The sequence below is a fragment of the Sorghum bicolor genome, chromosome 4 (genome assembly GCF_000003195.3).
Source record: "Sorghum bicolor cultivar BTx623 chromosome 4, Sorghum_bicolor_NCBIv3, whole genome shotgun sequence".
Taxonomy (NCBI): domain Eukaryota; kingdom Viridiplantae; phylum Streptophyta; class Magnoliopsida; order Poales; family Poaceae; genus Sorghum; species Sorghum bicolor.
The window spans coordinates 54,588,554-54,613,978 of NC_012873.2; the positions used below are offsets into that span (position 1 = coordinate 54,588,554).

At 48.3% G+C, this 25,425-nt stretch overlaps 4 protein-coding genes across 4 annotated transcripts; 1 reads left to right on the forward strand and 3 right to left on the reverse strand.

Annotated features, from left to right (window-relative positions):
• Positions 203–4,081, reverse strand: LOC8070569 (pentatricopeptide repeat-containing protein At5g65560). The gene is made up of 3 exons (XM_002454027.2): positions 1,304–4,081; positions 746–878; positions 203–636 (listed from the first exon to the last, which is right to left on the reverse strand). Exon 1 carries the CDS (start codon positions 3,923–3,925, stop codon positions 1,463–1,465), a length of 2,463 nt encoding a protein of 820 aa, XP_002454072.1. The 5' UTR covers positions 3,926–4,081; the 3' UTR covers positions 203–636; positions 746–878; positions 1,304–1,462.
• LOC110434407 lies at positions 7,585–9,197 on the forward strand. Its single transcript, XM_021458354.1, has 2 exons — positions 7,585–7,981; positions 8,720–9,197. Exons 1-2 carry the CDS (start codon positions 7,600–7,602, stop codon positions 8,812–8,814), a joined length of 477 nt encoding a protein of 158 aa, XP_021314029.1. The 5' UTR covers positions 7,585–7,599; the 3' UTR covers positions 8,815–9,197.
• Positions 20,339–21,941, reverse strand: LOC8055412. The gene is made up of 3 exons (XM_002454028.2): positions 21,763–21,941; positions 20,972–21,023; positions 20,339–20,853 (listed from the first exon to the last, which is right to left on the reverse strand). Exons 1-3 carry the CDS (start codon positions 21,875–21,877, stop codon positions 20,694–20,696), a joined length of 327 nt encoding a protein of 108 aa, XP_002454073.1. The 5' UTR covers positions 21,878–21,941; the 3' UTR covers positions 20,339–20,693.
• Positions 22,442–25,425, reverse strand: LOC8055413. Its single transcript, XM_002454029.2, has 4 exons — positions 25,253–25,425; positions 25,055–25,157; positions 23,362–23,748; positions 22,442–22,848 (listed from the first exon to the last, which is right to left on the reverse strand). The coding sequence occupies exons 1-4, from the start codon at positions 25,348–25,350 to the stop codon at positions 22,720–22,722; spliced, it is 717 nt and encodes a 238-aa protein (XP_002454074.1). The 5' UTR covers positions 25,351–25,425; the 3' UTR covers positions 22,442–22,719.

A 25,425-nucleotide genomic window follows, 5' to 3' on the forward strand; every position in this document is an offset into this window, starting at 1 on the left:
AATTTAAACTAAACAAGGCTCAGGTCTCTTTCAAACCTATACCTCACCAAGGAATCATAAAAGGTCAGGTCTCTTTCAAACCTAGACCTCACCAAGGAATCATAAAAGGTCAGTCGGGGCTTGTTCTCGACTTCTTCCGTTGTGGAGGTGAAATTCACTAATGGCCACTTCCACTCTTCCAGCATATAGACTTATTATAATAGGAAATCCGATCATAATATTAACCAAAAGACAACAAGTGTACACATGATTGCAGTATATAAGATCAGCCATTTTACACTTACACCCATTCTATGCCTCAAACCAAATGAAAAATTAGTATTTATTCTCTTTCTCTCACAAATTATGTACCCAGTAGCACAAATCATCCTATATTGCTCTTAGGATTGAATAAGAAGAAAATAGTAAAGAATGTTTCCCAACAAAATTGTACAAGCCGAAGATAGCTCATTGGCTCTCTTGTTAACCTGATGCTCTACACAAAACTAATAGCCTTTCTTTATATATAAAAAAAAGCACAGCTACAAACTCTTTTTCCTAAACCGTGCAATGCACGTGTCCATCTACAATTCTCTCCGACTGAGGGTATGATGCACAGATAGCAAGCCCCTCACAATTTTTTTCCCTAAATTGAACCTGCAAAATGGTTTGACCAACACGTGGTAATTAGATAAGGGATGTTTCGAAACCCTTAAGATCCTCTCCCAAACATTTTTTTTGACAAAAAATCTTAGGAAGTGAAAACCTGATATGTGCTTGTGGCTCCAGCAGAGATCAACTCGTTGTGCGAATGCATAAATAATCAGTTACAAGTCCCATGTTTAGCTTCTCAGGTCAGTCGGCAGCACCATTCTACAGAACTCCAACGATGCACAGTTCTAGAAAAAAATAAACATAATTCCAGATTGATGATTGTGATTCCATAGACAAATATATTCTTCGCAGTTTAAATTCAAAACAAAGTTAATAGCTAAGCTTATTGAACTAATGTTTTGACTAAAAAAATTGTACCATATGGACAAAAAGAGTACAAGGAGTGGACTGGAAAGCTCATGAAACATGTGCCAAGCAGTTATGTTGTTTTTTTAAAGAAATGCCAGAATTCATGCACCATTACTGGACTATTTCTCCATGGTCCAGGGCATTTACTTTCATATTGCTTAGTCAACATATATTAAAGGTTATATGTGATCAATGTGGAACAAAACGAATTTGATACCATATATCTACTCAAAAGCTTTCACAGGGCATTATATCACAATGAGATGTCACAACACTACAACATAAAGAGTCAAATAATTACCTTTGAGGGCATGAACACAGTGTGACTGTGCATCCAATAATCCATGAGCTATGCGATTCTGGCGTGCATTGCTTGACACAGGCTGCGCTTGAAAAACAAGCACCTGATGAGCACAGATTGACTGATGGAGAGTTTGCTGTGAGCTTTGAAGTTGACAACCTATTCCCTGGTGGACAATTCCTCTGTCAGCATTGCATACGTTTCATCACTTGGTTTGCATTTCATCTGTTCTAATATGGATATCATGTCATGGCACATATCTGGATGACCCTGTCTTATCAAGCCATCAATTATAATTTTCCATACAATTTCATCGGTATTGTACTCTTTCCATCTCAAACCTCTGAATATTTCTTTAGCCCTATCTGCTTGTCCTTCAGCAGTAAACCCAGAAAGCAGATACTGGTAAGATATTAAGTTTGGTAAAAAACCATGTCCAATCATGGAGCAAAGCAATGCCCAAGCGTCAGGATACATCCTCAATTTGCAAAAGCAGTTAACAAGAGAAGTGTATATATCTTCATTCAGAGGTAGATCATCTTCTTTCATATGAGAAACCAAGGAAGTCACCTCATCCAATCTTCTCTCCTCAGAAAACCCCTCCAGGATGGCCAAATAAGCTCTTGCACTAGAAGGAACGCTGTTCTTCTTCATTAGCTCAAATAATTCAAAGACATCAGCAAGCTCTATAGTCTTCCACACAGAAGTTGTTTTCAAAGGTACGTCTTCTGCTAGTCTCCTCTGTAAAAGATGTCTAAGCAAGATAAAAAAGGTAAAATGATTTGGCATAGAAGCAACACCAGTCATGTGCTTCAAGATTGTAACTGCATGATCTGTCTTCCCAATACTTGTGTGGCCATCAATCAAAGTGTTATATGCCATTGCATCTACAATGATCCCACCTTTTTTCATCTCCATCACAACATTTTCTGCTTCATGAAGTCTGCCTTCATTGCAGTATGCACGCACAGAAGTAGTATAAGTGACAACATCAGGACTGCACCCCAGTGACACCATTTGCCCCCAAATTCTTGTGGCTAATCCATAGTTCCTCTCCTTGAAAAGTCTGTCAATTACAATTGTATAATTAACCGTTGAAGGCTTGACATCCTTTTGTAGCATCTCATCTATAAAGGATAATCCTTCTCGTGATCCCTTTGTCTTGCATAGATTTTCAATGAATGGACTATATGTATATGTATCAGGTGCACAACCTGCTGAAACCATCTTTTCCAAAAACGTGCAAGCAACATCGAATTTACCGCCCTTGCATAACCCATTTATCACCGTATTGAATGTCACAGAATTAGGTCTTATGCCTCTATATTCTAGGCCATCAAAAAGAGAGCAAGCTTCATCAACTTTCCCAGTCTTACACAGAGCATCAATCAACACATTGTAAGTGTACTGATCAGCAGCTAAACCATTTCCTTCCATCAAACGGAGTAATCTGAAAGCGCTCTCTATATGCCCATCAATGCATTGGCCTCGAATCAACAAATTGTATGTCACAACATCTGGCTCTACTCCACATTCTCTCATCTGGTCCAACAAAGCCATTGCTTTGTACACTTTCCCAACATTACAGAATCCTTGCACCATTGCATTGTATGTCCAGACATTTGGTTCACACCCTTTCAACTTCATGGATTCAAACACCCTCACTGCACCACTCATCCTCCCCTCCCTGCAGTAGGCATTCACGACAGCGGTGCATGTTACAGCACAAGGCACCAACCCATTGTCAAACATCTCATTCAGCATTTTCTCAGCCTCTTCAGCCTTCTGCTCCCTACACCATAAATCGACCAGTGCTGCATAGGCGCGGGTGGCTGGCCTCCATCCCAGCTCCTTCATCTTCTGCAGCATATATAGACCCTCCTCCCCTCTCCGGGCATCACACAGCCCCTTTACCAAGGCAGCGTGTGTATACATGTCTGGTTGCTCCAACTCCCTGAATAACTCCAGTGCCTCATCAACCCTCCCTGTCTCACAAAATCCTTCGATCAGAGCAGCGTAAGAGACAGCATCTTGTGAGAATCCTCTGAGCGGCATTTTGTCGAACAAGTCTTGAGCGACGTCCAGCTGCTGCGTGCGGCAGTAACCCAATATCAGGGAGTTGAACGTGAAGGCGTCTGGGCGCCAACCGGAGCGGACCATGAGGCTCAGATACCGTTGGGCGTGGCGGAGATCGGCGCGGCGGCAGAGGGCACGGATGAGTGCATTGTAGGTAGCACCCGTGGGTGCAGGTGGGCCGTGGTGGTACATGTGGGCGAACAGCCGGAGCATGAGCGGCGTCAGCGCGTAGCGGGAGAAGTGGGTGAGGAGGGAGCGGAAGGTGCGGTCGAAGAGTGGACGGAGCGGCGGCGGGGAGAGGGCGTGGAGGCGGAGCACGACCGGGAGTGAGATGTCGAGGAGGTGGCGGGACGGCGCTGCGGCGCGGGCGACTGCGGCCGCGAGGCGGAGCGGGAGTGGGACGAGGAGTGTGCGGGGCAGGGACGGCGCGAGGAGGGCAGGGAGTTGCGGGAGCGAGGGGTGGAAGCGCCAGTCCGGGGAGGAGAGCACCGCGGCGAGATGCGCGATGAGCGCGGCGGGGGACGGCGAGGGCGGATGGGACGCCATGGGTGGAGGCGTTGCGGGGAGTGCCGGAGATGGATGAGCTCGTGCTGGCGGCGGCGGCGACGACGACGGGGTTCGTTTGCACGTCAGGAACTAGCGTCGGGACCGCGGCACGGCTTCGTCGCCATTGCTGGGATTAGTGTTGCCAATGGGTAAATCCCCATCGGGTATGAACTCCCCAAACTCATTTCCGTGACAACAATATGACACAACGGGTATCCTCGTATATAGTGATGGGTGGAGGAATTTCCCCAGACCCACACCTGGGTGGGTAAATTAGACCCGGCGAGTCACCCATACCCGCCAAACATCAACAATTCACAAGCACCAGTCACGTAGTAGCAATTCACAAGCATTGTCACATAGCCATTCACAAGCATCGTCACATAGCCACCTCACAATATACCTGGCAAATAGCAACATAATAATTTCTGCTGCAACCACTAGTCACAACACCATAATAGTTCATTGTCCATACAAATCACGTAGTAGAGAGTAGTACTTTGCTAGCACTACATAGGGTTTCAGTGTATGGGCTGCCGGTGGACTGGTGGCTGGTGGACTTCTTTAGTTTTGGGTTGGGTATTTTTCACCCATGGGTAAATGAGTATAGGGACTACTAGAACGTCCCCATACCCACGTACCCAATGGGTGAAGGGTTTGCTCCGTTTGTGTACCCATAGGTACTGGTTTCACTCCATATTGGTACCCTAATAGAGTAAATACCCATCGGGTCGCGAGTCGTGGGCCCCATTGACATCTTTAGCTGGGATCTCGTGTGCGGTTTGACTGACGCCTAAAAAGCCGATTGTGTGCGAAGGGACACATTTGTGAATTCCGCGTGAATCCAATCAGAATTTTTTTTGTCGAATGTGTTTAGGCCTTGTTTAAAATCATTTTAGATTTCGCATCACATCGAATTTTGCGGTTACCGCACATATATGCAGTATTAAATATAGATAAAAACAAAAAAAATAATTTTACAGTTTGCTTGTAAATCGTGAGATGAATTTTTAACTCTAGTTACTCTATAATTAGACAATATTTGTCAAATGAAAATAAAAATGCCAGAGTGTTAAAATTTAAAAACTTTTTGGATCCAAACAAGGCCTTACTCCCTCTACTGACCACCTTTTGAGTTTAAAAAAACTGGACGTCAAGCTCCGAGTAGAAGGTTAAACTCTAACCGTTTTTTCAATTTCTCAAAATATACGTCTATATAACAAAATATACGTCTAAATTGTAAGCAGACTAGACACAATGGTGATCACCGATGTGTCAATACATGTCTGTGAGTATCGGTTCATAAGAGAGCTGCAATGTCTAATTATTGTGTGGGACTAACCAAATGAATAAACAAATAAGGAGACGTTGTAATGCCTGAGTATGTCAGTGAGCATCAGTTGAGACTCGCCCTCTCTCCCTATGTGCAACTATAGTTTTTTATGTTCGCATCATGAAAAGTAGAAGCCTTGATGTTGGGCAAAAAAAATTTAGCATCGCACTCCACAATGTGATGCTTTGAGGCTAAAAACCAAAATATGGTTTCAAGCATCGTGGGTAGTCTATAGCAATTTCAACATTGCACCTCACAATGTGATGCCTCGAGGCTTGAAGCCAAAATATGGTTTCAAGCATCGATAAAATTATACGTTGTGGGTAGTCTATAGCAACTTCATGAAATTCTATATATTCTTCTTCTTTATAAAAATAGAGATTTTGTGAAAAAATATCTTTCCACAATCACTTTAATTAGTTCTTTAAATATAGACATTCTCTATGATAGAATTCTCAAAATAATGATCTAGATTTCTCTATTTTGAAATTCTCTAAATAATGATCTAGTTTTGTTTAAGGGACGGCAAAAGTTTTGACGTGATTTATATTAGACGAAGAAAATAAAAATACAATTGTCGACCTAGATTTATTAGCCAGGCCCAAAAAACCCACCAAGGGGAGTGCACCACTCGATTACATATTAATCCTTGAGCCAACTTGGTCGAAAACGATCCAACTATCAACTTGACTATGTCGATAACTAGCTAACCACTACAACAACTAAGAATCACTCCAACTAAGAAAACAACTAGCAAAAACAACTTGGAGCACCAAGCACCATCAAATGTCATGGTAGACGACGGGAGATCACTAGCAGAAATTGGATAGCCTAGCAAAGCTTGCAAAGCTTTCAAGAAGGAAATGATGCCTCAGAAGGACACCTCCAAGAAGGGAAGGTTTCCACTTACAAAATCTAGCACGAAAAAGGATGAGAGGTAGTAAAGGATACCTCCAAGAAGGGAACAACGTCTGCAGACGTCGTCGTCCAAGCTTTGGCCCAACCTCATACAACCTCCACACCACCACTGGTGGAGACCATGAAAAACGCCAGTGATACATTGGGCGTCCCCACAAAACCCGAACACCACCACAGGTCCTGTAGGTGTCCCTGCTGCACGCACCCATAGGAAGGCACCCTCAACCCCACCAAGAAGGCATGATGTGTCAAGGGATCAGCAACAACCTCACCCTACCGCTGCTCCTAGGAAGGACGGGAGAAGCCCGTCACAGAGTCCGCCTCCCGTTGAAGTCGGCAAAGCCGGCCAGCCGCAAGCAGATCCAGCCAGCTCCGCACGAAAACTAGCCTGAGCAAGGGGGGAGGTAGTTGGCAGGGAGAAGAGGGTCGGTGTAACAACCCTAAAAATTACCAAATACAAAAATAGCAACTACAATTTTTTTTATGAAAATATCCCATGATTGATGAGTGGTATGTAGCAAGCCTCACCACATTGCATTTACTTTTGTCATATTGTCACCCTAGGTTTTTTATTGCAAAAGCATATACTCTTATTGCATTATAACTCATGATGGTGATTTGGAATTTTATTTGGACTTTTGTATTGTTGTTCAATTTTCTAAATAATTATTTAAGTGATAAATAATTATTTTACTCTATTAAATTACTATATTAAACTGATGCCATATAAGGGTGTACCGGTCCTTGGCAAAACAATCCGCACTCACATAACAAAAAGAATAAATATATACTCCTCATTCACGTAACAATCCACACTCCTAACTTTAATTTGGCCAAACCATGCACGTATGGAGCATCACAACAATCTCTGGAAGTAGTAATAATCTATATATAGCCTACCCTCTCCTCCTTACAAATAAAAGGAGGCAACATAATTTTCATGGCTGCCCACAATTCTCTCAAGTCTCTTTCATGCAAGAAACAATAGCCATATGTTCTCTCCTCTCCTTTCTATTTCTGACCGAGGCACCGGGCAACCCTATTCTCCTTCCGCTCTCTCGGATGGTGGGCATTGATCATGCATAGAGATGAGGCCGTGGTCATCAAGCCGCGACCCATTCTTCTCGCGCATGCCGAAGCCGCCCTCGCACGCCCGCGCAACCCGCAGCGCATGCATGCGCACTGCCGCGCGACCTCGCCCAGCCGCACAACCCGTTCGCGCTCTGCTCCACCGCATGCCCGAGCCGCCCGCGCGTCCACCGCGCGACCCACACTCCGCCCCACGCCTCGCTCCCCTCCAAACACCCGCGCGACGCAGCGCCCTGCCCTTGCCGCACGACGCGCTCAGGCCACGGCACCCGCGGTCCGCGCACGCCGCGACACACGCGCGTCCGCGCACGCCCCCACGTCCGCAAGCCCCCGCATGCAACCGCCCGGCTGCGCCGCGACCCGCTCGGCTCCCCATGCCGCAGCACACGCGATCCGCACCCGCCGCTCGCACCCGCGACTCGCCGAGCTCCATAAGAGGCACACGACCCCGCACCTGCGCCACTACCGCGCCCTCGCCCCCTTCCACGCCACGCACCGCCATCGCCGCGCCGAGCACGCTGCCGAGCACCGCCGCCGTCGCCCCGTTCTCGACCGCGAGCACCACGCGCGCGAACGCCACGCCGTCACCGCGCGCACCCCCCACGCCGACCGCCGTTCGCCGCGCGCTGCCGAGCGCACGTCGTCGCCCCGCTCCCGTCCGCTCCATCGCGCACCGGCCCTCGACGCGTCCCCCGTCGCGCCCGCATCGTTCCAAGGTGAGCCGCCCTCTCCTTTCCCCCCCTCTTCTCTTCGACCGTGCACACCGCACCGTTTCCCCCGCATGCCACCGCGCCACCGCGCGCACACGCGCCGCGTCGCGCCACCGTCGCTCAGCCCGCGCACGCGCGCGCTCCCGCGACGCACGCCGCGAACGCCGCCACGCTCTGCTCTTGTTCCCGCAGCCCAGCTCGCGCCTGGGTATAAGGCCACTTGGGCCGAGCCTGTGCCGGCCCATCCGGCACCCACCCGCGGCCGGCCTTGCCCCCGGGTTGGCCCACGCGAAGTCACTCGCCGTGCTGAAAAAGAAAGGGGCCAATGGGCCTTGTCCCAGTTTCAACCCACGAGCGAAAACTGAAAAGGAAATTACTTTCTTTTAATTAAATGAGTTAAAACTTTGCAAAGTCATAACTTTTTCTTTTTAGATCCGTTTTGGACGATTCAACTCGCGTTGGATTTTTACTCGATGAAACCCACACTTTAGTGCTATGACACACTACCTTCACAACAAATAATTTTTAAGGTTTATTTAAAACATTAAATAAATGCTAGAAAACATAGAAAATTCATATCCCGATCATACGAACTCCGAAGATTACACAAAGAATATTGATTTTATATAAAATAAATCTCTACTAAATGATATATTTCTTGTGTGTATTTGGATCTTTTCGCTGTTATTCGTTCTTTGTGCTCATCTATAGGGGTCGCTTCCGCGACCAATAATTGTGCTGCAGAGTCGGAGGACGATCGGACTGACGAGGACCGTGAGTATCGGGAGGAGTTAGGCGACGACTACTCCGAAGGTGCCACATCCCACCCATTTTCGTAGATCCCATTACGCATTGCAAATAATAGAATTGCTAGTGCTTTATATTTCTGTTGTTATAACTGCTGCTATAGAGTTGCATAGTAGATTTACTATTCTTATACCCTGTCTTGTTTTACCTATTACCCTGCTCACCCGCTGATAGATTAGACACGCGCATTTATTACATTTCCACTATATTTATATTCTCGGCTTAATATCAATGATGTGACGCCGATGGTGAAACTAAGGGGATGACTGGCTTGGGAAGGCGGACCTGGTGATCATGCTGGATCTGGGGATTATGGTGAGGATATGTGGTGTCTTGGCGTGTGTCTTGGGTGCGTGAAGGGTGAGGGTTGAGTCGACCAGACTGGGATCTACGACGAGCCGGTAGGGCGAGTCATGCCGTGGAATGAACTGGACATTCCTGTTGGATATACCTGTGGCGGGTAATTATGCGGTGGAGATGTGTGTGAGGTGAACCTGGTATAAGTCTCCGGCGGAAGGAGCTTCGGGTGGAGGTGCTGTGGTGGCACGTTAAATGGAAACCCTGATGAAGATATTCCAGTGTGGTCAAACTTAAGGACTGACAGATCTAGTAACCGGATCATAGGAATCCTTACTTTCCACTCGCTTTCCATGGGGGGAGACGGCCGAACCACCGGGTAGGGTGATGCCACTACTACTAGGCGAGGATGTGTTAGGGAGGTACGGGCAGGTTGGTCTCACACCCTCCCGAGACGATCATGGCTCCCTATTCGGGACAGGGGACATGACTTCACAGTTTCAGCCACTCCAGGTGGGGTGTTCCAGGGTTGAGAGGTAGAGTGGCATTGTCCTAGGCCGGCAGGAGCCCGGAATCTGCCTAGATGATTGCAAGCATCGATGACGGCTATCTTGTGGAATAGTAAAACCTCTGCAGAGTGTATGGTTGATCGATCGATACATATGTCGTCCTTTCGGCTATGGACCTTTCCTGTGTTCTGTTTTCACTAGACTAGAGAGTGGAGTGTTCTATCTTCCCCGAGAGATACTTCCGGCCGCGAGCCATAGGTTGAGGGCTGCGGGCCGCTGAGACACGCCGAGTGGGAGTCGGCATGTCGACCTGAGTGTGGGTTATGTTGGTGTTGGTGATGGAGATGGATATGGGATGGTTTGGGATGGTATGGAATGGAGGGTGATGGATGGTGTATGGGTTTGGGTTGTGTTAAAACTTGACTTTTACTATATTTAAAACTTGATTACTATTGCATAGGAAAACTAGAGCCCCATTTAGGCCTCTTCAATTTACCTTATTTGCATCCAATTCCACAAAGCAAGCGCATAGGGTGGGAGTGCCCAGTACAAATCGTACTGTACAGGTTCTTACGATTCAGAGGGATATAGCGACTAGGGGATTCGTGCCTTCGCTCAAGTCGTTGGAGACTCTACCTTCCGCACTTATCTAGCTGTTCCGGTTGATAACTTAGATTTTGTTTCCGCCATGTGGCAATGTAATAATGTACTACTCTCTATTCTTAATGCTTTTGTACGATGTATGGATGATGATTATCAACTGGAATTGGGTAATTTGATTTAAATGGTCATTTTACACTTCGACTATGTGGATTTTCCCTTCGTGGAAACTCAGGTCGTTTCAGTTGGTATCAAAGCCGTACTTGACCCGAGGACGAAGCCCTTAGGATTGGACGTTAGAACAGGACAAGCCAACTCTCTCTTCGGTTATATTACCGACCCTGCACAACTTGTGCATGGCTTACCCCTTCCACTGACCTGCTGATCATGTTCTTGGGCCCTGGAGTAATTTCAAGAACATGTCCCGATCACAAGCAACACAGTGGACAAAATGGAAAATAGCAAGCCTACCATTACTACATACCTACGCATAGAACGCTTCTCGCGATTCTCCTAGTGTAGCTACAGGAGAAGTCGCCCTGTAATAAAACCAATGTAATGAGTGCTTAGGTCTTACCGAAATTTTATTGGATTTTATTGCTTCTTATTTATATGAGTGTAGGATAGATTAATTAACTTATTTAATTTGTTGAAATCATTTATTAATTATTGAATCTTAAGCAATTAACTCAGTTATAAGTTTTATGACCTATGCCTCACCCATTAAACCCCCCTGTTTGCCATGTCACAGATGTCGATGCGCCGTTCTCACCGCCTGCAGCGCCGCTCCCCGACCCCTGCGCCTAGTCTTGGGCGTGTTGACAACCGTCACGCTCGTCAGCGCGGTGGTGGTCGCGGTGGTCGAGATGACAACCGCCATGGCCGCAGTGAGGGAGATGGCCTCGAGCAGACGCCCCCAGTTGAGGTTGCTCAAAATGGTGGGGACGAGGCTCCTGATGGCGCACACGGTGGTAACGACAACAACGACCGCAACGACCCTCCACCGCCGCCTCCACCCAATCTGGCTGAGGTGATGGCTCAGCAGACGCAGCTGATGGCCGCCCTGGTCGACAGCATGAACCACTGCAATGGTGGTGGTGGACGACCTGATGATTTCCAGCGCAAGCTGGAGGGATTTCTGAAGCTCAGGCCGCCCACCTTCGACGGCACCGACCTGGAGCCCCTGGCAGCACATGACTGGCTGAGGGAGATTGAGAAGAAGCTAGACCTCACTACCTGCACCGACGAGGAGTGCGTTGGGATCGCAGCCCACCAGCTCACTGGAGCAGCTCGCTCTTGGTGGGACAGCTACTCAGATGCACACGAGGACCCCGAGCATATCTCTTGGGACGAGTTCGTTGAGGCTTTCACTGAGTACCACATTCCAGAGGGAGTCCTGGACAGCAAGGAGGATGAGTTCCGCAACCTCCGGCAGAAGGGTGACACCGTGCATGAGTACACTACTCACTTCACCACCCTCCTTCGCTATGCACCCCCTTCTGTGGTGGCCTCCGAGAGAGAGAAGATCCACCATTACAGGAAAGGATTGAACCCCAAGATCAAGGTTGCACTGGGAGGAGCCAAGAGCCGCACACTCCGTGATCTGATCGATCGCAGCATACAGATCGAGAAGGATCAGATAGAAGCTGGAGAAGAAAGCAGAAGGGAGAAGCGCCGATTTGAGTTCTCTCACCGTGGTAGAGACTAGAAGAGGTTCCACAGGGATGGGTCGTCATCTGGACACCCCCGCTACTCCAGGGATGATGCCTCTAGATCTGGGAGGAGAGGCAGGACACACTCTTCAGATTACTCCCGACCTTCACGTGATCGCTACTCCCGCGACCGTTCACGTGACCGTCACCCCCGTGACCGTTCGCGTGACTGCTACTCCGGAGATCACTCCAGGGACCGCTACTCTCGTGACCGTTCAGAGCAGCCTCGCCGCAAGACTGATGACTCTACTCCCGCCCGTGCTGCACCAAGCACGAGCAACTGGAAGGCCCCCACACCAGCCTCAGCAGGCGGCGCGCCTTTCACCTGCTTCAACTGTGGCCAGCCTGGTCACAAGGTTGCTCAGTGTCCTCTGAAGGCCACTGCCTCTGCTGCATAGAAGACTCCATACAGAGGGTCTGCTTCCCGTGGCCGCCTCAACCACATCACAGCTGAGGAGGCCCATGCTGCACCGGATGTGGTGTACGGTACGTTCCTGGGTAATGGCATTACAGCATCTGTTCTTTTTGATACTGGAGCTACATGTTCATACATATAATCCAAATTTGCACGAGAGCATAACATACCTTTTACCCCTCGCCTAGAACCCATAATTACCACATCACCCCTAGGAGAGATGAGAAGCACCCACATATGTAAGGGAGTGAAACTTAGCATTGAGGGAGTAACCTTTGAAGCCGATCTTACCCTGCTACCCTCTGATGGTTTAGATGTTATCCTAGGCATGGATTGGCTAACCAAACACAAAGGAGTGATATCATGTTCCCCTAGATGTGTCCAAGTGCACCACCCCACCAACCCACAAAAAGCTGAGTGTAGACCCAGTCAAGAAAAGTCTGTCACACTCCTGTGCGCCCTCAAGGCTCAGGAAGAATCCCAGCCCAAGGATAAAACTATTGATGATGTACCGGTGGTTAGAGACTATGCTAAGGTATTTCCAGAGGAGCTACCTGGTATGCCGCCTGACCGTGATGTAGAGTTCGTGATTGACCTTATGCCGGGTACGGGTCCCATTGCAAAGCGACCGTACCGCATGTCAGTTGACGAACAAGCAGAGCTGAAGAAGCAAATTGATGAGCTGCTAGAGAAGGGATTCATTAGGCCAAGTGCCTCACCTTAGGGATCTCCTGTCCTATTTGTCAAGAAGAATGGCTCAATGAGGATGTGCATTGACTACCGCAACTTGAACTCTGTCACCATCAAGAACAAGTACCCCCTGCCAAGGATTGATGATCTACTAGATCAGCTACGCGGTGCCAAGTACTTCTCCAAGATCGATCTTCGATCTGGCTATCATCAAATGAGGATTCGGGAGGAAGACATTCCAAAGACAGCATTTGTCACCCGCTATGGGCAGTTTGAGTACACCGTTTTATCCTTCGGTCTCACTAATGCTCCTGCTTATTTCATGAATATGATGAACAAGGTGTTTCATGATGTGCTAGACCAGTTCGTGGTGGTATTCATCGATGATATTCTGATTTACTCCGCCACTACTGAGGAACACGAACAACATCTAAGATTAGTTCTGGAAAGGCTAGCCGAAAAATCACTATATGCCAAGTTCAGCAAATGTGAGTTCTGGCTCAACGAGGTTGCCTTCCTTGGTCATGTACTCTCTGCGGATGGTGTTGCAGTTGACCCCTCAAAGATTGAAGCTGTCAAAGAATGGGACCAGCCTCGCAATGTGACGGAAGTCAGGAGTTTTCTGGGATTGGCTGGATATTATCGCCGATTCATTGAGAATTTCTCCAAGATCGCTCGCCCGATGACCAATCTCACAAAGAAGGCGAAAGATTTTGAATGGACGCCTGAGTGCGAGAATATTTTCCAGACCTTGAAGGAGAAGCTCACTACCACACCTGTCCTAGCATTGCCTGATATCACTAAGGATTTCGTCGTCTATTGTGATGCCTCTCGCCAAGGACTTGGATGTGTATTGATGCAGAATGGGAGAGTCATTGCTTATGCCTCCCGACAGCTGAAGGAGCATGAACAGCGATACCCCACCCATGATCTCGAGTTAGCTGCTGTTGTACACGCTCTCAAGATCTGGAGGCACTACCTCATTGGCAACAAATGTGATATCTACACTGATCACAAGAGCCTGAAGTACTTCTTCACTCAGGAAGACTTGAACATGAGGCAACGCCGATGGCTAGAGCTAATAAAGGACTATGACCTAGAGATACACTATCATCCAGGGAAGGCTAATGTGGTCGCTGATGCTCTCAGCCTCAAAAGCTACTACCACACTCTGATCACCGAGTCTATGCCACCAGAGTTGAGGCAAGAGATCTATGATTCCCAGCTTGAGATACTACCACATGGCTTGTTGCATGAGCTCCGAGTTGAGTATGATCTCACTGATCGAATTCATGATGCCCAGAGGGATTGTGAGGAGATAGAGTATATCCGTGGACTAATGAAACTAGGCTATAGCCCTGAGTTCAGAGAAGACGAGAAAGGAGTCGTCTGGTTCAAAGACAGAATTTGTGTACCTGACAACTCTGCCCTTAGAAAGGAGATCTTATCAGAAGCGCATGATTCCAAATATTGTCTCCACCCCGGAGGCTCAAAGATGTACCAGGACTTGAAGAAGCACTTTTGGTGGAAGAATATGAAGGCGGATATTGCAAGACATGTGGCTGAATGTGACATCTGCAGTAGAGTCAAAGCTGAGCACCAAAGACCTGCAGGATTGCTCAAGCCACTTGATGTCCCTGAATGGAAGTGGGCAAGCATAACCATGGATTTCATAGTGGGACTTCCTCGATCCCAAGGAGGCCATGACTCTATATGGGTGGTAGTTGACCGCCTGACCAAGGTAGCTCATTTTGTACCTTGTGGGTCGAAGATTCGCGCTGAGCAGCTAGCTGATCTCTATGTGAAGCACATCCTCAGACTTCATGGTGCCCCGACAAACATCATATCTGATCGAGGTGCCATATTCATGTCCCGATTCTGGCAGTCACTTCATGAGTCCATTGGGACCAAGCTTGACTACAGCACAGCGTATCACCCGCAGACTGACGGACAGACGGAGAGGGTGAATCAGATTCTGGAGGACATGCTCCGTGCTAGTGTTCTGAAATATGGCACAGATTGGGAGAAGTGCTTGCCTTATGCTGAGTTCTCATACAACAATAGCTACCAGGCGAGCATCAAGATGTCTCCTTTTGAAGCTCTATATGGCCGAAAGTTCAGAACCCCGCTGATGTGGGACCATCCTGGTGAGAGGGCAATCTTTGGCCCCGCCAAGATCAAAGAAGCTGAGGAAGGGGTTGCTCAGGTGAGGGAAAATTTGAAGATCGCTCAGAGCCGATATAAGAGCTATGCTGACAAGAGACGTAGAGACCTCGAATTCACAGTCGGAGACTATGTCTATCTCAAGGTGTCCCCACTCCGTGGCTCTGTCAGATTCCATGTGAAAGGGAAGCTTGCTCCGAGATATGTTGGCCCATACAAAATTTGCAGAAAAGTTGGGAAGCTTGCCTACAAGCTTGAGCTACCTCCGGAGTTGACTGGGGTACATCCCGTGTTCCATGTGTCGCAACTCCGCAAGTGCCTGAGGGTGCCCGAAGATGAAGAAGTGCCTATAGATGGGCTTGATATCCAGGACACGCTGGAATACAAGGAGCATCCCATCAAGATTCTGGCCCATGACACCAAAGAAACCCGAAGCAAGACCATCCCTATGTGCAAAGTGCAATGGAGCAACCACACCGAGCATGAAGCAACATGGGAGCAAGAGTCTGACCTTCGCCTACAGTATCCATACCTCTTTGACGGGTAAGTTACTCTTTGATCTCGAGGACGAGATCCTGATAAGGGGGTAGTACTGTAACAACCCTAAAAATTACCAAATACAAAAATAGCAACTACAATTTTTTTTATGAAAATATCCCATGATTGATGAGTGGTATGTAGCAAGCCTCACCACATTGCATTTACTTTTGTCATATTGTCACCCTAGGTTTTTTATTGCAAAAGCATATACTCTTATTGCATTATAACTCATGATGGTGATTTGGAATTTTATTTGGACTTTTGTATTGTTGTTCAATTTTCTAAATAATTATTTAAGTGATAAATAATTATTTTACTCTATTAAATTACTATATTAAACTGATGCCATATAAGGGTGTACCGGTCCTTGGCAAAACAATCCGCACTCACATAACAAAAAGAATAAATATATACTCCTCATTCACGTAACAATCCACACTCCTAACTTTAATTTGGCCAAACCATGCACGTATGGAGCATCACAACAATCTCTGGAAGTAGTAATAATCTATATATAGCCTACCCTCTCCTCCTTACAAATAAAAGGAGGCAACATAATTTTCATGGCTGCCCACAATTCTCTCAAGTCTCTTTCATGCAAGAAACAATAGCCATATGTTCTCTCCTCTCCTTTCTATTTCTGACCGAGGCACCGGGCAACCCTATTCTCCTTCCGCTCTCTCGGATGGTGGGCATTGATCATGCATAGAGATGAGGCCGTGGTCATCAAGCCGCGACCCATTCTTCTCGCGCATGCCGAAGCCGCCCTCGCACGCCCGCGCAACCCGCAGCGCATGCATGCGCACTGCCGCGCGACCTCGCCCAGCCGCACAACCCGTTCGCGCTCTGCTCCACCGCATGCCCGAGCCGCCCGCGCGTCCACCGCGCGACCCGCACTCCGCCCCACGCCTCGCTCCCCTCCAAACACCCGCGCGACGCAGCGCCCTGCCCTTGCCGCACGACGCGCTCAGGCCACGGCACCCGCGGTCCGCGCACGCCGCGACACACGCGCGTCCGCGCACGCCCCCACGTCCGCAAGCCCCCGCATGCAACCGCCCGGCTGCGCCGCGACCCGCTCGGCTCCCCATGCCGCAGCACACGCGATCCGCACCCGCCGCTCGCACCCGCGACTCGCCGAGCTCCATAAGAGGCACACGACCCCGCACCTGCGCCACTACCGCGCCCTCGCCCCCTTCCACGCCACGCACCGCCATCGCCGCGCCGAGCACGCTGCCGAGCACCGCCGCCGTCGCCCCGTTCTCGACCGCGAGCACCACGCGCGCGAACGCCACGCCGTCACCGCGCGCACCCCCACGCCGACCGCCGTTCGCCGCGCGCTGCCGAGCGCACGCCGTCGCCCCGCTCCCGTCCGCTCCATCGCGCACCGGCCCTCGACGCGTCCCCCGTCGCGCCCGCATCGTTCCAAGGTGAGCCGCCCTCTCCTTTCCCCCCCCCCTCTTCTCTTCGACCGTGCACACCGCACCGTTTCCCCCGCATGCCACCGCGCCACCGCGCGCACACGCGCCGCGTCGCGCCACCGTCGCTCAGCCCGCGCACGCGCGCGCTCCCGCGACGCACGCCGCGAACGCCGCCACGCTCTGCTCTTGTTCCCGCAGCTCAGCTCGCGCCTGGGTATAAGGCCACTTGGGCCGAGCCTGTGCCGGCCCATCCGGCACCCACCCGCGGCCGGCCTTGCCCCCGGGTTGGCCCACGCGAAGTCACTCGCCGAGCTGAAAAAGAAAGGGGCCAATGGGCCTTGTCCCAGTTTCAACCCACGAGCGAAAACTGAAAAGGAAATTACTTTCTTTTAATTAAATGAGTTAAAACTTTGCAAAGTCATAACTTTTTCTTTTTAGATCCGTTTTGGACGATTCAACTCGTGTTGGATTTTGACTCGATGAAACCCACACTTTAGTGCTATGACACACTACCTTCACAACAAATAATTTTTAAGGTTTATTTAAAACATTAAATAAATGCTAGAAAACATAGAAAATTCATATCCCGATCATACGAACTCCGAAGATTACACAAAGAATATTGATTTTATATAAAATAAATCTCTACTAAATGATATATTTCTTGTGTGTATTTGGATCTTTTCGCTGTTATTCGTTCTTTGTGCTCATCTATAGGGGTCGCTTCCGCGACCAATAATTGTGCTGCAGAGTCGGAGGACGATCGGACTGACGAGGACCGTGAGTATCGGGAGGAGTTAGGCGACGACTACTCCGAAGGTGCCACATCCCACCCATTTTCGTAGATCCCATTACGCATTGCAAATAATAGAATTGCTAGTGCTTTATATTTCTGTTGTTATAACTGCTGCTATAGAGTTGCATAGTAGATTTACTATTCTTATACCCTGCCTTGTTTTACCTATTACCCTGCTCACCCGCTGATAGATTAGACACGCGCATTTATTACATTTCCACTATATTTATATTCTCGCCTTAATATCAATGATGTGACGCCGATGGTGAAACTAAGGGGATGGCTGGCTTGGGAAGGCGGACCTGGTGATCATGCTGGATCTGGGGATTATGGTGAGGATATGTGGTGTCTTGGCGTGTGTCTTGGGTGCGTGAAGGGTGAGGGTTGAGTCGACCAGACTGGGATCTACGACGAGCCGGTAGGGCGAGTCATGCCGTGGAATGAACTGGACATTCCTGTTGGATATACCTGTGGCGGGTAATTATGCGGTGGAGATGTGTGTGAGGTGAACCTGGTATAAGTCTCCGGCGGAAGGAGCTTCGGGTGGAGGTGCTGTGGTGGCACGTTAAATGGAAACCCTGATGAAGATATTCCAGTTTGGTCAAACTTAAGGACTGACAGATCTAGTAACCGGATCATAGGAATCCTTACTTTCCACTCGCTTTCCATGGGGGGAGACGGCCGAACCACCGGGTAGGGTGATGCCACTACTACTAGGCGAGGATGTGTTAGGGAGGTACGGGCAGGTTGGTCTCACACCCTCCCGAGACGATCATGGCTCCCTATTCGGGACAGGGGACATGACTTCACAGTTTCAGCCACTCCAGGTGGGGTGTTCCAGGGTTGAGAGGTAGAGTGGCATTGTCCTAGGCTGGCAGGAGCCCGGAATCTGCCTAGATGATTGCAAGCATCGATGACGGCTATCTTGTGGAATAGTAAAACCTCTGCAGAGTGTATGGTTGATCGATCGATACATATGCCGTCCTTTCGGCTATGGACCTTTCCTGTGTTCTGTTTTCACTAGACTAGAGAGTGGAGTGTTCTATCTTCCCCGAGAGATACTTCCAGCCGCGAGCCATAGGTTGAGGGCTGCAGGCCGCTGAGACACGCCGAGTGGGAGTCGGCATGTCGACCTGAGTGTGGGTTATGTTGGTGTTGGTGATGGAGATGGATATGGGATGGTTTGGGATGGTATGGAATGGAGGGTGATGGATGGTGTATGGGTTTGGGTTGTGTTAAAACTTGACTTTTACTATATTTAAAACTTGATTACTATTGCATAGGAAAACTAGAGCCCCATTTAGGCCTCTTCAATTTACCTTATTTGCATCCAATTCCACAAAGCAAGCGCATAGGGTGGGAGTGCCCAGTACAAATCGTACTGTACAGGTTCTTACGATTCAGAGGGATATAGCGACTAGGGGATTCGTGCCTTCGCTCAAGTCGTTGGAGACTCTACCTTCCGCACTTATCGAGCTGTTCCGGTTGATAACTTAGATTTTGTTTCCGCCATGTGGCAATGTAATAATGTACTACTCTCTATTCTTAATGCTTTTGTACGATGTATGGATGATGATTATCAACTGGAATTGGGTAATTTGATTTAAATGGTCATTTTACACTTCGACTATGTGGATTTTCCCTTCGTGGAAACTCAGGTCGTTTCAGTCGGGATCGGAATAAGCCCTAGTGGCCTAACCCACCAACGACCCGACCCTTGTCAAACAGTCCCAGCATCAACCCGTGCCGCGTATGGCCTTAGGCAGCCTCCACAACGATCTATCATGTGTCGTCTGCATAGCCCAGCGGCCTCTAGCCACCAGCGCGAACCCACCCACCGGATGGGGAGGCGAGCCCGGTCAACCGCCAAGATCTAGTCCACAAGCATGTGGATCCAGTCACCAACCTCGTAGAAACGGCCGCCGACAATACCATACTGCCAAGAAATGGCCGCCACCGCAGGAAAGTCGCTGGAGCCTTGACCGACCACCACCTGGTCACCAAGAGCGAACAAATCCGGCTAGCGGTGCATGGATCTACCCACCCCCTGCCCAGATCTGAAGAACCTCAGAGGAGAGCTCACGCTAGACCAGTGAAGAGGACGAGGCTGAGGAGAAGAATGGAGAGGAGCACAGGGGAAGAGGAAGGAGGAGAAGAAGAAGGGCTAGTGCAGCGGCCACTGCAGCCCGCTATTGACGGCCAAGGCGGTGGCATCGACCGACCAAGCAAACGCGGAGGTGGGTTGACGAGGAGGTTGTTGTCGCCTCTCCTAGACGACACGAGGGCCCTAATAAAAATTAAATTTTAGAAAAACTCTTGCTTCGCAACATAATTCAAGCTTGGCTAGAAGCATTCAAGTGAGCCACGGCACTAAACCCTGACCTTTGAATACTACTACTCGCCAAGAGATGTATAAGAAAACAATACCCATCATCTTCATTTAGCCTCCAACAAACAGGACATCGTGTATAAAATCAATGTCCATTTCCCAACGCAAAATATTGATACTATGTATGTAAACCCACCCCTATGTAATATATGCAGTATCAAGACTTAACCATCAAAATGTACATTGCCTACGTATAGTCTTCTTAGATATCTGTTTTATCATCTCTAGAAATAAACTTCGTTTTCACATGTTCCAAAGCATACCGCTACACGTACCGGGGCGCACCGCAGCAACTAGTTACTGCAACAGGACATTCACAGATGGGGGTGGGTGATCTGACGTGGGGGCAATGCCGTCGGTGGCGGTGTGCAGCGGCATCCCATCAGATGGCACCACGGCCACCGCTGAGGATGTCGAGCGCGGCGAGGGCAGCCTTCTGGACCCTCTCCCGCTCGTCGTGCAGCGCCCGGCCTTTCTCCGCCATGGCATCCCTCGCGCGCTCCACCTCCGCATCGATCTCGCCGTCACACCGCACGATCTCGCTGCCACCGAGACCGAGGCATGGCACAACGGCGTCAGGGGCCAAGCCAGATGACTTTCGCAAGGATTATTAATCGGGGAATCTGAAATGAGAATGCGCAGCGCGACGGGTGTGCTCACCTGCTCATCTTGAGCATGCTCTGGAGACCGCCCTGCACCTGCTGCGACACGTCTGCACAAAGCAAAAACAGTTCACGCTCGTGTTAGCATGAGTGATTGATACTGTATCGGGGAATGCAATGTGCCAATGCCAACGGTTCTTCCATTGGTTTGCAAAGCAATTCCAGTGTGCACTTGTGAACCATGCATCAGTAGTTTGGGTACATGGAATTTAGTGAGCTATCTACTCTATGCAACAGAGGTGATTTGTAGATGAAATTCGTTTGACTTTATGGAAAATCTAAGACAGCAATTCAAATACTACGAGTAATAAAGTTATCAAAGAGGAAGTTGCCTTAAATGTCCGCATCAATTTGGAACGGGATGCAGAAACAAATGAACACGGTATGGTATGGATAAAAAGGGTCACCCTGACTTGGGCGGCAGAGTAATAGAGCCCCAATTTTCAAAGTCACTCCAGTAGAGTCCACTCGAGCAGCAACAAAACGTGATAGCAATTTAGAAGCATATTTCTACAGCTGGCTTAGCATATTTCTAAGCAGACAACAGGCTCGTGCGAAACCAGGCAACGAGACACCACTGGGACTCAATCCCCGCAGTCCCGCACCCCCAAGGAAGCACGAATTCGGAAATTCCGCATCATCAACCACAAATCTAGGACGAATAATCGCTTCGAACCCAGCATCGCGGGTGCTGAGCAGAAGGGGGAGGGAGGGCGATCGCACTAATAAGCAAACTGCGGAAGCGAACCGCCAGCGAGGGTCTAGGGTTCTATGCGGATGTGGTCGTACCGAAGAGGAGCGCGGAGAGGTTGGAGTCGCAGCCACCATCCGCTGCCGCGTCGGTGAAGGCCTCGTCCCCGGTCGACGGCGCCGCCGCGCGCGATCCCGACGGCGAGTGGGCCATGTCTCTCCCGTTCCCGCGCTCGCTCTGCGCGTGCGGTTCTGCACCGGCGAAGGAAGGGGTCGGGGGTCGGGCTGGCTGTGGGTTTTTGTACAAGGGGCTGCTCTCACCTTTAGCTGGGCCGGCGGGACGAAACGGCCCAAAGGCCACTTTGCCGGCCTAAGAGCATCTTCAGCAGTTGGAGAAAACTCTAACCCCAAAACTAGTTAGAGATACAAAAACATATTTTGGGTTTTTTTAAAGATCTTTCCTCCAAAGAAAATCCAATCCTTAATGAGCAAAATAGTGTATTCAGGTCTCCCTTTTATTTGAGGGGTGAGAGGCAGGATTTTGTGGGACTGAGAAATTTTTTTTAGGGTTGGGTTTAGGGAACTGCTGGAGTTAAGATCTCCAAAACAACTATTTTTTCTCATTGGGGGTTAGAAAAGAGAGACTGTTTGAGATGCTCTAAGCCCAGTTTAGAAAGATGCAAGCCTATGCTGATATGCGCTATAAGAAAAAACGTAGGGTGCATATATCCCACAAAAACAAAATTAAAGCTTGGCTATAAACATTCCAGCGAGTCAGGGCAATAAACCTGACCTTTGAATACTATTCTCCAAAAGGTTAGAGGTGTAAATGTATTTCTTTTAATATTTAACTGCAAAGAGTCTACAAGTGCTAGGACATTAATCTCTTGCTTATGAATTAATTTGCCCAGGCGAAAGATGGAAGGAACCACATTATATATAGTGATTTCAACAGACCAGATCCTTCGTGATTCCAGCTCAATAACACAGCACAGTTCATCCGAGTAAAACATGTACGGGCCACTTAAGCTAATTTCTGACTGTCTGAGGGCACCGTCACCCATACAGCTCGCGCCAGGGTTCCTGATCAATTGGTGATTTTTCGATCCCTCTCTTGAGAACAGTTTCTTTGGAGAACTCCAAAGCCATGTGCTTGGCCAAGTGCTCTCCTAAGCATTGCAGTACCTGACCATTGGAAGAAATGGGGTGAGCTAAGACTCAACAAACTTCACATTTTACATGTTGCGGTACTAAATAGACAGCTCAAGAACACCAAGAGTCAGACAAGATGACCATAGCAAAAACATGGTGTACTACTTTCCTTCACAGAAGAGAACTAGAAAAAACAGTTATCTACTGTCGGCATAAATCTTTTAGAGAGTTCAATTGTAGTTGCATACTTATAGGCTACACATAGCATGTCTATTGTTAGTTGCATACCAAGGTCACAGGCTAACATGTTTTAACATTGCACCACCTAGCAAGTCTATTGTTTTGCTGATGTTTCCCATTTGATGAGAACAATTCTAAAAAAATTCAGGACCACAAAGTCTGCAGAGCTTTCCACCAAAAGGGGGCGAAACAGAAGCAAAGGAAAGCAGAAATATAGACAGTTATTATCAATGGCAAGAGCCTTGAGCACTTGAATAAAGAAAAAGAATGGTTTAAATTAAATTCAATACAATAGTCAAAGCATACCTCAAGATCAGAAACTGTAGAGCTCTTGCCTTGTTGCTGCCCACCAGAAGTGACAAGAAGAACTGTAGGCATCCTCAACACGCGCACCATTTCCAGCAAACATAATATTGGTTCACTACGTATTTGCAAGAATGTAGGAGGTTTAGTGGTCCCACCAACAAACAAGTGAGTATAGTCAGTTGTTGCCCCTATTTCAGCACCATGAAGTACAGGCGATGCTTTTGTCGCATGTTCCATTCCACGATGATAGCTTGACGATCTTGTGATGAATGGGACAATTAGAATTCGCTCAGTGGAGGTAGCTTCAGAAGAAATCAGTTCCAAGACCTCATTTACAACACACGCTGCAAGAGGGGGCTTATAGTCTGGCAGAACAAAAATGGACACCTGACAATAAACAACATAGCTTAATAAATACAACAATTTCCTTATGGAATGAAGAAGGAAAGACAGTGTATATCCAATATTAGCCATCAGAAACACACATGATGTTTCATGTCATAGAAAAATATAGCTAGTTTTTCACTAGTGATGATCGTCAAAGTAGACTATCAGCTCAATAGCCAACAGCCCATGTGTCATGTAATTTGGAAGTCACGTTAACTTACTGACAGCTGAAAACACCAGTTTCAACTTGCAAGAGGACCACATGGACAAAGAATAGAACACTGTTAGCAGAAACAAGATGAAACCAATTGCATGTAGAGCACATATTAAATTCACAAAATATTGTCCATTTCCTTACTCTACCTAATAAAACTCAAGCAAGAAAAAACAAGGAGTGTGAACCCCAGTAGGAAAGTATCATTTTTTCCATTGGCATAGCACATAGGTTCCACATCAGTACTGTGCAGTACTATCATTTTAATTCTGTCCAAATATGATAAGTTGATTGGGATTTAAGAATGAAATTCACGAAAACATCATTATTATGTTATACTTGCTAAACCATATTTAGTGTTGATGCATAAGGTAGACTATTGCAAGTAAAGAGGTAAACAGGACGACAGCAACAAAAACAACGGTGGCATTCACAGAGCTTTCAAAGGGAAAGCCAGTTATAAAAAAAAATGGGATCAAGCCAAGATGAAAGCCCACAAAAACAAACACCCGCCACCTTGCTTCAGTTTATTAGTAATATACTAATATGTTCTAAATCATGACAAGTTGATAATGAGATATGCGAAACAAATCTTCATATCTTTTCCGCCAATGAAGGTTTCTGCCCACACTCAGTATTACCAAACCTTGAGGAGTGGAAAGTTTCTGAACCCTGGAGCTTCCAGGAAGTTTCATTTTGCAGCAAAGTGCAACAAAACGGCGGCGATAGTGAGACTTTTCGTGTCCTAGCAGTGCTTGCAAGTTTCTAACCACAATTATGTTTCCATATGATAAGGGACCTTCAACTTTCAAGGCGAAATAAAAATATCTTGATACATAGCAAGAGCTATGCATCTAGAGATGCCAAAACGTCTTATAATTTGGGACGGAGGGAGTACTAATCTTCCAGTTTTAAGGAGCAAATCCTGTGCCTCATGTTCATTTTGTTACGGAATTACAGCTGCTTGTGTAGTACCCTTGCAGTCATTAATCCAACCATATAGACAACAAAATTTCGTTCACTTTGCACAATTTTAACTGGTAGGACGAATCGAATAAATGAGACACGTTGAAATCCTCTTTGGGCCCTTACCTGTGGAGAGCCATTGGAATCGGAAAAGCTCAGGAGCTCGCCGGACGCCTTCTCTCCGTGGAGGCCGTACTTGTCAAGGGCAAGCTCGAAGGGCGAGGACTCCCTGCCAGAGAGATCCAGCAGCAAAGCGGCAGTGAGCGGATGCTACGTGCGTTCGAAAGTTATAGGTTAGGGTTTTGGGTGAGAGACAGAGAGAACCTCGTTAGCCCGGTCCGCGGACGGAGCGAGTCGGCGAGGGCCGCGCCGTATCCCGCGGCGTCGCGGACGAGGAAGAGCACCTTGGGTGCGACCCGCATCGCCGCTGGTCGCTGGTCGCCGGCGCCGCCGCAGGCGAGTCGATCGGAGGAAGTGAGCGAGAGAGGAAAAACACC